This window comes from Brassica napus, chromosome C3 (assembly GCF_020379485.1).
Source record: "Brassica napus cultivar Da-Ae chromosome C3, Da-Ae, whole genome shotgun sequence".
In the NCBI taxonomy this organism is placed as follows: Eukaryota; Viridiplantae; Streptophyta; class Magnoliopsida; order Brassicales; family Brassicaceae; genus Brassica; species Brassica napus.
Window position 1 is genome coordinate 42,499,094 of NC_063446.1, and position 15,568 is coordinate 42,514,661.

Consider the following 15,568-nt stretch of genomic DNA (forward strand, 5'->3'; position numbering starts at 1 on the left):
AATTCATCTCCTTTCGTATTTTGATTATGAGAATAACATAAACTGCCAAAAAACTCTCAGAGGATTATATTTGGAACTTTGCTATGAATCATCTCATATGGAGTCATTCCACTAATCACTGAACTTGGAGTTCGATTGATCAAGTAACCAGCGGTTAAGATGCATTTGTCCAAAACTTAATAGAAAGGTTTGCTTCGAACTGAAGTGCCCGGGCTATGTTCAGTATGTGTTGATGTCTTCTTTCTGCTCTTCCAGATGTGACCATGGTTGAGCCAGCTGATTATCCAACAAAGGACAAACTAGGATGGATGAAAGGTGGGCATAGCTAAAACCAGCTGATGAGACTAAGGACGAGATGAACCAGCTGTATGAGCTAAGCGACTCTGAAGTTTACTTAAAACTGGATGAGCGGAGTGACAAAGGAGCTGAAGCTGGAAGAGCTGAATGACACTCGAACTCGAACCCAATTTGGAGATAGAACAGATTTGCTTTTCTCACCCAAAATGAAGTTCAAAACCCATGATAAGGACCCATTCTCTTTTGCTGATGGGCCAGCCACAAAATCAAAGAAGTCAAAGAAACCATTTGAAGCTGTTTTTTGGATCAAGTGGCCTAAAGAGATGTGATATCAGCCCATGAACATATCATAACAAGTTCACTATGGGTTTGTTTCTTGCCAAATTCGACCTGGCCCTTTATTCAAGCAAATCAGTTCTGGTCAAAATTCAAGTCAAGGAGTCAGAGAAAATAAATAATTATTCAATTTTCAAGACAATTTTAGTTTTAATTAAGTTTTTCTCATTTTTTCTATAATTTCAAGACTTTTCGATTTCCTTCTTCTTCTTCTTCTCTACTTAAACTATATTTTGTTTCTGAACAAAACATTCACTCTTTTTATCAAAAATCTCTCTAAAACTTGTGAATCCTTTTTTCATCATCTGAACATCGAATTGCTATGTAGTTCATTCTCCATACGCAAACTCGTCTTTGATCACAATCTGAGTTCATTCTCTTGATCTTAGACACTTCTATACAAGTGTTTGGTCTCTCCATCGATCAACACTGAAGATCACCCTCCACATTGACTTCTATCCATTCATTCATCATCATCTATCATCAACTTCATCAGAAACAATCAGATCAACAACCAAACCAGTCGATCATCATTCAAAGAATCAGGGATAATCGAATTCCCCTCACAAGGAGTTCATCAATTTTGTTGAGGAGTACCAACACAAGACGTTTCATGAACAATTCCATTTCTGAGGAAGTGTTTCGTCAAACATAAGAACTCTGATCAATTATCACTCTGGACTGTTTGGACGTGCGTCTGAAATTTCCTTGTAACCATTGATAGAAAGTTCATCAAGTGTGTTGGTGCTTCGGTTTTATCTTTCAACAAATATATCCACACTCCTCGTGAGCAGTCGTCGACTATGGTCAAGAAATAGCGTGCACCGCTGAAAGATTCTGTCCGGTACGGATCTCATAAATTGCAGTGTATCATTTTGAAAATTTTCTTTGTCTTATTAAGACTGAATGGGAAACAAGATCTTGTATGTTTCGCACGGAGGCATACATCACACACCTTTTTAAGGGCCTCATAAGTACTTGAAACCGAAACAACATGAAGCGAACAAACTACTTTAAAAGCTGGATGTCCCATACGTTTGTGCCACATCTCGAAAGTGTTGATGTCTTTAGCTGTGACTGCTGCAACAATCTCCATATTGTGAAACCAGAATGCTCCTCTTTCTCGCTTACCCGTTCCAATCACTGTCCTTGATATGTGGTCTTAGACAATGTGGAACTGGTCAGCCAATTGTACAACATAATGATTCTCATCCATTAACTGGCCTACTGAAATCAGATATGATTGCATTTCCTCAACAAACAAAACCGATTTCATCACAAGATTTGACCCAAGCCTCACCTAACCTTTTTTAACAGATACTCGCTCATTTCCATCAGCCAAAACAATCAAAACGGGATCCATATCTCTAACATCAGTCAGAAGCTCAAGTTTTCCGATTAAGTGATGACCAGCTCATGCATCCATTATCCAAGATGGAGTAGAAAACATACTAGTTTAAGTTGAATTAGTTTTGTTCTTTCCTGCATTGAGATTAGTAACAATGCTACGCCACCGACTTTCGTTTAGCCCACTCACGCCATCACGATCAGCTTCCATAAGAACATAATTAGCCATCTCCATGTGTGGTGCATTATTGACATGTGTTGTATTAACATCAGCAACGACACCAAGTCCTCTTTCTCTTCCACCAGAAGACGAAGATCTTCCATCATAGTTTGTTTCTCTCAAAAATGGATGAGAGATCACTGCGTCTGAATTATCAGCAGCAGTTAGATCATATGGCGAGATGATTCTCCTCATTTCTGTTGTTATCGGGTTAGTGATTGGTGTCTCAGTCGTCAGGTTCAAGGTCGGGTTCGATCGATTGTTTTCTGTGACTGGATTATCAGTAGCAGTCAATTCAAACGGCAAGATGGTTCTCTTCACTTCTGTAGTTATCGGGTTCATGACTGGAGTCTCAGCCGCCGGGTTCAAAATCGGGTTCAATCCATTGTTCTCTGTCATCATCAATGGACAAATCAGATTTTCTGGGTATAAGAAAAGAGTTCAGGTAAAGAAAAGTTCAGGCTCTGATACCATATAATTAATTGAATGAAATGAATTATCGTAACAATTTTTGTATTCATCTCGTAGTTTTTTCTACAACCTTCATACAATACGAGTTACCTAAAACAGAAGATATACTGTAAATACAATTGATACAAATAGTAAAAATGATGCATAAAATCAGTCTTGATATATCTTGTAATTGTTCCTTAATCTCCTTGATATCATCCTCCAATAAAACACAGGTGGATAATTTTTCATTAGCTGAGAGTGTTATTGCAATAAAATACCTCTTGAAATAATGAACATTCCAAGTGCCATAAAAAAGGTGATGAACTCCAAAGTGAAGATTATCAATCACAATGGCCAACTATCACAAAGAAAACTTACTATCTATTTATTCTACAAGGGAGGCAAATTAAACACATTGATTATCGTAAACTCAATTTTTTGTTCAAATAAAAAAGATGATGAATGAAACATGAGTAGAATTACAGTTTAATAAAAAGTGAACAGTACATAAAATTCTAAGCTAAATAATCCAAGAGCATGTTTGATGGTAAACTTGGTCAGTTGGTTGATTAAACAAAAAAAACCTAGTCAGTTAAAGTCAACAAATATTTTCTGATTGTTCCTATTTATTTATGATTCAATATTTTTGGAAATTAGTTATAATTTATTATAAATATGTCAATCAATACTATTAAAATATAAGGTTAGACCGTAACATTTATTTAACTTCCTATTTTTTCTCCTACAACTAACTTAGTTATTATTAAATATATATCATATGTTACCTATTATTTTAATATTTTTAAAAGAAGATATCTAAAAGGATATTCTTAAGTATCATTTTTCTAAGATTGCATTTTAATAATATATTTTAGAGAAAAAGACAAAAATAGCACTAAATCAAGTTTTTATTCCCAAACTAGCACTCAAAGTCAAAAGTCACAAAAATAGCACTTAATGTTTTATCAAAAGTCACAAACTTAGGGTTTAGAGTTAAAGGGTGGGGTTTAGGATTTAGGGTTTAGGATTTAGGGTTTAGAGTTTAGGGTTTAGGGTTTAGAGTTTAGGGTTTAGAGTTTAGGGTTTAGGGTTTAGGGCTTAGGGTTTAGGGTTTAGGATTTAGGGTTTAGGGTTTAGGGTTTAGAGTTTAGGGTTTAGGGTTTAGAGTTGAGAAATGAGGTTTTGGGGATAAGATTTCAAATTTTGAAAAATAAAAAAATTAAAATTTTCAAAGGATAAACTTAGAAATGTGCTATTTTGGTCATTTTAGTTTTTGAGTGCTATTTTTGTGATATAAACTTAGAAAGGTGCTATTTTGGAGATTTGCCCTATATTTTACTACCTTTTTTTTATTTAAAATGTAAATATACATTTATTTTTAATATTTAATTTTAAATAATAAAATTAATAATTAATATTAACTATAATTATAAACGAATATTTATTAATTTCTTTTATTTATAGAATAAGAAATAACATTCCTATAATATTTATATTAATAATTAAATTACTACACCAATTAATAAATGTAAACTAACTTAATCCATTTATTGACTATTTTATACATTATAAATTTAAATAATAACATATATTCATGAATTTTACAACATACTTCAATTTATTAAAGCAAAATATTAAAGTAAGGTATATAAACTAATAAATAATTTTATATTTTAATATACATATTTAAATTAGAATATTAAAAACAATTCAGTATATTTACCAAGTATGAGACGGATTGAATGACATATAGTTAATTTATATAACAATAAAAATAATCTTGCGCGTTAAAGATGGGTTGAATAACATATAGTTAATCATATATATATATATATATATGATCAAATAAATATTAATAGTTAGCTACTATTAATAATTAATAATATGATAGAACATGTTATTATTGATTTTTTTATGAGTATAGTTTTATGGGTTATTCCAACAAAAATGTAAAATATTTATCAAATATAAAAATAATCGAACAAAACATAAACCACATTTTAAGTTAGGCTTTGTTCAGGTATTCTTATTTGAAATTTTTGTTTCTAATTTATATCACATCATAGGTCTTATTTGGAAAATTTATAAATACGGATCGGTTTCGGATATAACACATCAGTTTAGTTCTAATTTGTATCACGGCCTAGAACTCATAAAATAATTTTATATCATTGGTTTGGATATATCTAAAGTTACATACCAAATTTAAAAACAAAACAAAACATAAGCAATAAATACTTATTTATATAGAATTAGATATTTAAGGTACTTATTTAAAATTTAAATACTTATTTTTAAATATTATTGAAAATAAAGATAGAATTAAAAATTTGAAGTACATATTTATTTATCAAATATTTATATTTGTGATTAATTTGGACTTTCGTTTTTTGGGTTACACGTTCGGGTTAGGGTAATATTACTTCGAGTTCGATATGTTTGGTACCACCCTACAAGACCCACTCTGGTATTTCTTATAGTTTGGACCGGGTACGGATCGAGTTTTTGTTTGGTTTCAGTTCGGACTTCGCGCTACGGATTCTATGTCCATGCCTACTTTAAATAAAGAGAAAGTGCGATTAAATAAAGTTTTCAACAAAACATTATCCCGCTCTTTGAAAGCGAGGATCAAAATCTAGTCTATACTATTAAAAGAGAATCATTCTGAAAAAATCTACTTAAACAAGGTTTTTTGCACCCTTTCATTAACTAATAATATTTTGATCTTACTTTAAATTTCAACTATCAGTATGTTACCTTATATTTCTCTAACAATCATTTAGTCAATACTTTTATTTATTAGACCAACATCTTTTTATACAAGAAAAGATTAAACATATTAATGATTTCGTTGAAGGCCTTCCAGTGTCAGTAGGAAAAACGTGATATTGGTTGTTGTGGATCGCTTGAGAAAATATGCTCATTTTGTGGACATCATTTCTATACTGAGTAGAACTCTCTCTCTCTCTCTCTCTCTCTCTCTCTCTCTCTCTCTCTCTCTCTCTCTCTCTCTCTCTCTCTCTCTCTCTCTCTCTCTCTCTCTCTCTCTCTCTCTCTCTCTCTCTCTCTCTCTCTCTCTCTCTCTCTCCATTGTTTCTCACAAGGACAAAGATTTTCTTGAGTTCTTTTTGGCAAGAGTGTTTCCATTTGGCTGAGACGAAGCTGAAGTATAGTACAACCTATCATTCACAGTCAGATGGTCAAACTGAGGTTCTTAACCGCTGCTTGGAAACTTACCTCATGTGTTAAACGTCGTCTCACCGAAATAAATGGTTTCATTTTATTGTGTGGCCCAATTTTTGTATAGCATAAGCTATCACACATCCATTCAAACTGATGTATGGTCGTGATCCTCATAAATTTTTTGCTTATGAAAGTGGCTACACTAGATTTTAAATTGGAACAATCTTTGCAGGAGCGGGATGCATGGTTGTGTAATATCAAGGTTCACTTGGTGCATTCTTAGAAATTGATGAAACACAATGCGAACACGCATCGTAGTGACCTGGAGTTTTTTGGTGGGAGATTTTTTTAAAGTTGCACCGATATAGACATAATTTATTACAAAACATCTTTGTAAGAAATTGGATGCATGTTATTATGGGCCTTTTCATGTGTTAGAGAAGATTGGTACTGCAGCCTATCGTATGCAAACTACCTGTGGAGTCGCGTATCCAACATGTTTTTCACGTTTCTCAGTTGAAACTTGTGTTGGGACATAATCACATCGTTACAACCTTTACCTTCGGTTTTGTCCGTGGAAGATGAGTTGGTGATTAAATTGGATGTTGTGCTTGATTCACGTTATGATACTATGGGAACTTTGAGATTTTGGTGTGTTAGAAAGGCTTGTGATACATCCTAAATAGAAGGATCACTCAGCTGGACTGAAAGACATAATCCTAAGCTTCTAAGGGTCGTGTAGATCCAACAAGAGGTATATTAAACCTAATGCCTGATGCTATCGACGATCCGACAAGAAGATAGGCGATGGAACCTCCGGATGAAGTCTGATGCAGAACCGATGAGGAGTATATGAAACTCAACACCTGAGCTGTTTAAACACCAAATGAACACCCTTTGGTTGGTAGAATGGTGACACAAATGAGGATGGAATTCACTTGATAAGTCGGGTTGATCGCTTGGATATGACGCACCAAGAAGATGATCAATGGATATTACACACCATTGAAAAAAATGAGAATTACTCTCAAGGTTCCAAAAATAATCACTCACAACTTATTTTATTTCATTGATCAGATGGCCTTTATATAATAGGCAAGACATACAAAAGGTTGGGATACAAAAGACTAGTCAAACATTGAACTTAGCAATCTATAAAAACTAGGAAGACTTAGACCAAGAATCATAAATGTCTTGACTTGACCAAAATTGAAGGATTCTGGTCGCACAACTATTTGTATGATCTCGTACTTTCGCATGGTCGACGGTCTTCGAATTACCGTCAGATTGATATATTATACGACCATGACTTGAATTTTTTTGTTGGGCTGAAACATGTTCATAAACATATTTTTCATAAATCCTGAAACCCATCTCGTTTAATCCAGACTCCATAAGCCAAGCCTTCTTGATTTGTTTCTGCTACTGATTCGGGGCGCATCATTTCCTCCTCCTCTAAAAATATTTGCCCTCAAATATGTCTTTCTTTAGCTTCAGATGGGATGATCTCTTGGCTTTTCGTAGAACTCTTTTTTTATATATAAAGAAAAGAAGATGAAAGGTAGAAGATGGATGAAGAAGATGGAAATATGAGAAAATGAACAGACAAGTACCGGTTGAGTGGCTCTGATAACACTTGATACGTCCAAAATAGAAGGATCACTCAGTCGGACTAAAAGGGATAATCCTAAGCTTCTAAGAGTCATGTAGATCCAACAAGAGGTATATTAAACCTAATGCCAGATGCTATCAACGATCCAACAAGAAGATAGGTGTTGGAACCTCCGAATGAAGTCTGATGCAGAACCAATGAGGAGTATATGAGACTCAACACCTGAACTGTTTAAACACCAAATGAACACCCTTTGGTTGGTAGAATGGCGACACAAATGAGGATGAAATTCACTTGATAAGCCGGGTTGATCCCTTGGATATGACGCACCAAGAAGGATGATCAATGGATATTACTACACACCATTGAAAAGAAATGAGAATTACTCTCAAGGTTCCAAAAATAATCACTCACAACTTATTATTTTATTTCATTGATCAAATGTCATTTATATAATAGGCAAGGCATACAAAAGGTTGGGATACAAAAGACTAATCAAACATTGAACTTAGCAATCTATAAAAACTAGGAAGACTTAGACCAAAAATAATAAATGTCTTGACTTGACCGAAATTGAAGGATTCTGGTCGCACAACTATTTGTATGATCTCGTACTTTCGCATGGTCGACGGTCTTCGAATTACCGTCAGATTGATATATTATACGACTATGACTTGTATTTTTTTGTTGGATTTTTTTTTTGGGCTGAAACATGTTCATAAACATATTTTTCATAAATCCTGAAACCCATCTCGTTTAATCCAGACTCCATAAGCCAAGCCTTCTTGATTTGTTTATGCTGCTGATTCGGGACGCATCAGCTTGCCTGCTTACAAAACGTTTTGGGTTTGGATGGGTGAGACGGTTTCTCGTTTTCCATATGCTAGGCTTGGGGACAAGCTGATACTCTGTGCCGAAGGAATTGATGGGCCGCGAAAAAATTATTATAGAAAATAGAGGAAAGACTTGACAGTTGATGGTTTGGAGAGGATTAAGACTTCAGTGTGGATCAGTTGGATCGAAAGAGTGAAGTGGCACGTAACGAAGTAATGCCATAAATACATTTGTAGTTGGAATAACAGATTTATGCTATTTGTAACTGTTGTACTGGATTGACGCTGTGATTCACCGCTATGAGACGTTTGTACAATGATTACTTTTGGTAAATAGAATTAAACAATATTTTAAAGAGAGAGTATTTCATTCATAACATATTGCTCTGACCAACTAGAGAAAATATGTTCGTGTATTCATGTCATATACAATTTTATCAAATAAGTTATATATTCAGATAACCAACCACACATACGTTAAGTTTTATTCCAAGAAACCAAAAAAAGATTCAGATACTTCTTCTAATGATCATGCCTCCAGCCTCTCTTCCCGTATCCGGTAGGACTTTGACTAGGACTAACGGGTTTACGTCGGATGTCCGTTTTGGGGTTAGGACTCCTGAGACCGGGATAACCGGTTATTACTTCTCCACAAGAACTTGACGAACCACAACCCGACCCATTAATCGAACCTTGTTTGGTCGACGAGTTCCAATTTGGAATAAAAGAAGTGCCTTGAAGCTTGACGGTAGTGCCTTGGTCACGAACTTTAGCATTTGCAGATGCAGTTGGAGCCATATAGCTTGGTATACGGTTTGGGCTTTTACGTTGCTTATGGGCTTGTCTGTATGTTCCTAAGTCTATATACTCTCGGTCAATTAGACCGATTATCCTGTCCTTGAGGCTAGTAGGAGTGGTCGCGTCCATTTCCACCGTTTTCTCCGATACATCATCCGGTGTGGTGTTACCAGCCGTGGTTGTTGCAGCTGTGGGGAAAGGTGGATATGGAGGAGGATTGTACTGACCAGGACCGGGACTGGAACCGGGTACGGTTTGACGGCCTGTGTATGGTCGGGAAGACATCCAATGGTCAAGCCAGTTCCAAGCTAATTGACTTCTATCAGGCCCATTGACAGAAAATCTAATTGCATCGCCATCATTTGTGTGTTGCATTTGCCGCTTCAATTTGAAAACAAAATCGTGTAAGTAAAGATGTTAAAGATATAAATAGTACATATATATTATTTTTTGTAATTTTTTTTTCTTTCCATATATTTCAGATGTCACGTATATATATTTCAGATGTCACGTATGAAAATATTGTCCAATTTAATTTTATCAAAAATTAGAAGGCTATTTTGAGAGAGTAAAAGTTATTAGGAAAAAGAGAGATGTCCAACCTGGTAGGTGTATGCATAAGCAAGAGCCCTCTCTCTTTCCATCATTCCTTGAGTCTTCTCTTTTCCCTGTTTATACTCAAAATACAATTAACTAATAGTTTACAATATAGTACTTTCTTATAAGACAATATTGTAGAACATAGTACCCATGGTTTTTCCACATTACCTTCCCTGGAGTTTGGTACAGGCTGGTTCGGTTCACATCGTGTAATTTCTTCTTTTTTTCTCGTTCGGTTTGGACATTCGCAGATCCTACAAAACCATACAATTATAAATATTATGTTCACCATCGGAAATGCATGTATATATAATATCCACCATAAACATTTGGACAATTCTCTCAAATAATTTTTTTAAAATTTTTATCACAAAATAGCCCTCAATAAGAAAATAACCAAAATGCTTCTTTTTTATTTTGAAAATTTTAATATTTATTTTTTAGTTTTTAAATTTGAGACCATATCCTCAAAAACCCGCCCATTAATTCTAAACCTTAAATATAAATTAGTTAACTTTAGGGTATAAATATATTTTTATCATCTAATAAAACTTTTTTTGATCATTTTTCTCATCGAATACTATTTTTGTGACAAAAACTTAAAAAAAAACTATCATGGAGAATTTTTCTAAACATCTCAGTACGTACCTTTGTTCGATTTTTCCATCATAAATCGACTCTCTTCTTCTTCAAACTGTTTCTTAAACCGGTCATGAGCCACTTGGAGCCTTCTGGCTCTCACTCGGCCTTGGACACGAACTAGAGCTTGCATACATTTCATGGTCATTTGTGCCTGTTTACGTACGTGGTAACCACGTACCAATGCTTGTAGCCTAACTAGTCCTTTTAAGGCACGAAGTGCTCGTCTCGCCTACAATAGATAAAGAAAGAAAAACAAAAACATAAAAAACAAACGGTCATAACCTTGGATAAACCGGTTGTTTCTTAAGATTACTGGTTTACTACTAGTTTGCAACTACAAGTTACAATGAATAAATGAGCTACGTTTTCAATGAATTTGTATACAAATATCAGTTAATACCGGTTTAAACATAGTAGCCAAATATATTTCGATTCCGATGGTAACTTATTTAATTCTAAATAAATTTTAGCAAACTGGTGATCGCGATGACAGTTGAAATTACTCATTCCGTTCCACATGATAAGATATAGATGTTTTGAAAGTTTTTACTTTTCCACAAAAACATTTTTTTGTGTGCTTTGTGTATTTCCAAAAAAATTTTGTGTGTTTCAAAACAGTTTCTTAGTCCCTCTGTTTCACTTTAATTGTCGTTCTAGGTTTATACACACAGATTAATAAAACATATGATTTTGTACATTTCCAAAATAAAAACATAATTACCAATACACCTAACCATATTTCAACCATTAGAAAAATAAAATTAAAAATCTTATTAATAAATTTTACATTGAAACTCTAAAACGACACTTATTTTGAAACGAATTTTTTTCCCTACAACAACAACTAAATCGAAACGGAGGGAGGGAGTACATGTTTAACTATTTTATCTACATTAATTGAAAACAATTATTATTTAGAATAAACTAAACTTTTGATTTTTTTTATAAAAAAACTTTGGAAATTAAAAAAAAAATGCTCTTTAGTATTTAAGTTTATTTTTATAGTGTGTGATATATTTGTAGAATAGAGATAATATTTATTTACAGAAAAAAAAATTAGGAATCTAAATTACCAAATAACCCCTGTACTGCGATTGGATGAGCACTGCGGCGGTATCTTCCTCTGTCAGGCGGTTATAGCCGGCAAGACGAACGACTTTAGCCGCGGCTTCTGCGGCCGCAACCGCAGCTTTAGCAGCATCTGCCGTGGCCATAGCCATGGCATGTTTTCTCTCTCCAATAGCCGTTGCCGGAGTAGAAGCTATGCTCTCGACGTCATGGGAGATCTCCGGCGAACTTTCCTCCGGAAACTTTTCAAAAGACACGACTTCTTGCGTGTCGTTTTGCTGCTGCCACCTGTTGGCGTCGCTGTTGCTAATGTTGTTCTCTCTCTGCATATGTTTAAATCAACTGTGAAATAGTAATTATACATCATTTGAAATATTTTCATCTTTACAAGTTTATGGGCATATTACTTCCTTTTAGCTTTTTATTTCAGGTCCAAAATTTTCAACGTTTTCAGTCTTCACTATAGTTACTTCGTTCATTTTCACTTCTTTTTTTGTATGAGAATTCTTTGGGAGACCATTAATGCTAATGGCATAAAGGATTAGACCGTTAGAGTTGAGATCCAAAATAAATAGAAAGTGATAAAGATTGTGGGGCTAAACGTTAGGATAGTGGTAAATAAAAGGACTATACTATAGTAACGTGAAGATATGCATATATGTAGTTACAAGTTGACATAAACATACATATATCTATAGGTGGGGAAATAAATGGGTGGAGTGATGGCGAGGGAACAAAGCAATGCACATGAAATTGGTGGAGTGATGGCGAGGGAACAAAGCAATGCACATGAAATTTGGGGAGAAAGGAAAAAGATTTGTTTTAGGTGTCATGAAAATCATATATCAATGCTCTTATGAGGAGCCTCCTTAGTCCATCTCTTTCAAAAGGGGACCAATCTTTTTCGGCTTTTAATTCATAATTACGGTCTTTACATTTAATTTTTGACTCAACTTGTCATGTAAGATGAACGATCGTATTACTTGTTCCCTTTTTAAGCTAAAGTATATACATAAATGCATCTTACGGACACTACTTAAATAATGCAAACAAAAAAGGTTTATATTGCAACAACAACAACAAAAATAAAAAATAAATAAATAGAATCGTCACTCTCTTGATAGTGCCGTGTAAAATGCGTTAATTTGTATGTAACATATCAGGTTAATAAATTCAGTGCATATCATTAGTACATTACGTATGCATAATGTTTTAAGATATGCATATCTAACATGCATATTGCCTAATTCAAGAAGAAAAAGACATTAAACCAAAATTACTTATTATTTAAGTAAACAATTATGGGGCATATAGTATATCTTACTCTTCAAGTTTAGTTTTGTTAGAAGTGCTTAAATTAATTAAAACGTTACACATGTGTACTTTGATAACTATAGATTCTTTCTTTATTTTGGGTAAAATGGCTATAATTAGTATTTTCGATTAAGTTTTAGATCCAAATACTTCTTATATGTTTGTAGTACATCGAGTTATGATGCTGCAATTTAATGAGAAATGTATGAATGTAATAACTAAAGGTATGTTTGGATATACCTTTGAGTCTTTAGGAGAGGACTTAAAGACCTTCTTCTTCACCGTTGAGAACCATCCACCATTCCCTTTCTTCCCCATTTCCGGCAAAACTCTTTGATCATAAGCTCTATCAATACTGAAAAATGTTTCAAAATATGCTTTTAATTAAAGTTTCTCAAATTAGCTTTAAATCTGCAAAAGCAAAAACAATTCCAGAAGTAGCCAAAACCAAAATGTGTAACATTGTAACGTACAGGGTTTTGCGTTTATATATAACATATCCAGATGCATACAAGTTAGACATATATGTATAAATGAGCATTCAGGAACTTACATGTTTGTGCAGTGTGATCAAGTCATTCAAGCGATTTTTTAAGTTTAGAGAGAGAGAGAGGGAGAGTGTGTATGGAGAGAGAATGAGAAAGATAAGAGGTGAGAGAGTGAGAGAGAGAGAAGTCACATAGAGTTAAGTTGAGAAAGAGGAGGTGTCTCACTTCACCACCGATAATGAAACCATTAACGGAGTCACGTTGAGTTCGGTTAAACGCCGTTAAGTGTTTTTACGAAGTTCACGAGGTTTCTATTTTTGTCTTTTTCTTTTTCGTTTTTATTTAACGCCAATCACATTTTCTCTTTTGTATAAAGTCTTCTGACATTTGTGATGATCGGGAAAAACGAAAGAAGACAATTGAGCTCCTCATTCCATTAAAAAATATGTTTTGACTTTTTAAAATCTGTGGATTTGTGGACCTATATTATATACTCTATTTTACATATTTCTGATGGAATTTGTATACGTAAATATATAGTTAAAATATAACAGTAATCAAAGAAGTTTTAAAGCTGAGGCTTAGACTAATCCTCATGAATGATATGTGAAATAACTCATGTTACCAATTGTAATCAAATAAACGGCGGACGACTAGCTAGGCATAATAGTCTACACAAATTATTGTTTTTAATCTATAGGTATTAAAATGTACTACTCTCTCCATTCCTAAAAGATCCGTGTTTTAGAAAAAAAATTTGTTTCAAAAAAATACATTTTTTACATTTTCAATACATTAATTAATGAAAAATTATACTTTTCAAGAAAATACAATTATGTTTAATAAAATATCATTGATTAAAAGTTATTGGGAATAGTTAATTAAAAAATACAATTTTATATATTTTCTTAATAATTGCGAAATAACTATAATATGAATTTTTTAGGAACATAAGAGACGTAGAAAATAGCAAATGACGCCGTTAGTACTTTTTAGATGTAAACTAAATTAGATTGGAAAATACAAATATGACAATGTGCGGTTGTTTTAAAAACGGCGACCTAACTTCTCTATGCGGGCACAAGACCTACAGCACACCACCTCCAAATTGGATCACCTTTCGATCTCAATACTCATCGAGACTCATATGTAAGAAATTTTATATATATATGCATGTATATGAATGAATATTTCTTTCTCATGATGTGGTCTTATGTTAATCTGGTTAACCTTAAGCATACTTGGTAACCAATAAAATGGTAAATAATGGAGTTTATTTCCTAATGTTTTAATTTAAATACAAGTGACTAATGTTCTAGAAGAGAAGAGTGACTTGAAGGACAAGTCTAATGGAAGATACTTAAGAGAACAAGTTCAATGTATGAACCTAATGTTCTAGAACACTTCACACTTGTCTTCTCCTAATGAAATGAGTCATCTTAAACAAAACACTTGTCACTTACTTAACTTTGATGGATGGTTGAGATTAAAGGATAAACTTGCCGAGAAAGTAAAAAAACTTGGTGAGAAAGTTATCAAAACTTGATGAGGAAGCTAGGTCCCTCTCCCCACCTATAATAGATTTTGCTCCATCCTAAAGCATCACAACAAAACTAAGAGAAACACATAAAGAAAGGTGTAGGCAAGGGGAGAGGAGGCTTAACTCCAACTTAAAGATCAAGAGATCATCTTATGGAGAGAAGATCTAACTCCAACTTATATATCAAGCAATCATATTCCATGATCAAAACCGTTCAAGAAGATTTTCGCAACAATGAATGGAGGTACTCCATAATCTCTCTTATAGTTATATTATGTGATTAGTCTAGATGTTAAAGATCTTAGGGTTCATGTTTACATGTGGTATCAGAGCTAATGGTTATAAACATCTAGCTAATCCGGAAAGTATAATAGATTTATGATTTATAGAATTAAAGTAGATCTATACTTAAGTAATAGTAAAATTAGATCTAAAATAATGTTTAAGTTTCGGTATAAAATCGATGAGAGTTTTCGGAAATCTTGAATCAGATATTATATGTATGTATTCTATTTCGATCTCTGAAATGAGAATTAATCAATGCATAAATTTTTCTATACATAAATCATATATAAATTAAAGTAAGTAATTTATGCATAATTTTATAAAACAATATTTTTCATATATAGAGCAAAATTAGGATAGCGATATCACCACAATGACTTTATTCTAAAATGATTTGCGAAATGAAAATTATTGTTCAAATAAGTATTTGATATTTTGAGTAATAAGTAGTTACCCACAGGTAGACTATATACACAAAATATGATCAAATAACTTATAGTGTTTGTATTGTGAGGATTAAGTATATCCACATATAACTTAATCTGAGTAATT

At 33.4% G+C, this 15,568-nt stretch overlaps 1 protein-coding gene across 2 annotated transcripts; it reads right to left on the reverse strand.

Annotated features, from left to right (window-relative positions):
* Positions 1-8,630: 8,630 nt before the first annotated feature.
* On the reverse strand, positions 8,631-13,511 carry LOC111210089 (protein IQ-DOMAIN 21). 2 transcript variants are annotated; one of them, XM_022710422.2, is made up of 7 exons: positions 13,257-13,511; positions 12,944-13,058; positions 11,395-11,712; positions 10,328-10,550; positions 9,848-9,933; positions 9,682-9,747; positions 8,631-9,460 (listed from the first exon to the last, which is right to left on the reverse strand). In XM_022710422.2, exons 2-7 carry the CDS (start codon positions 13,019-13,021, stop codon positions 8,804-8,806), a joined length of 1,428 nt encoding a protein of 475 aa, XP_022566143.2. In that variant the 5' UTR covers positions 13,022-13,058; positions 13,257-13,511; the 3' UTR covers positions 8,631-8,803. The 2 variants fall into 2 exon arrangements, with proteins under 2 accessions (XP_022566143.2, XP_048607607.1); XM_048751650.1 differs by lacking the exon at positions 13,257-13,511 and having other exon boundaries at positions 11,395-11,731.
* Positions 13,512-15,568: the final 2,057 nt, after the last annotated feature.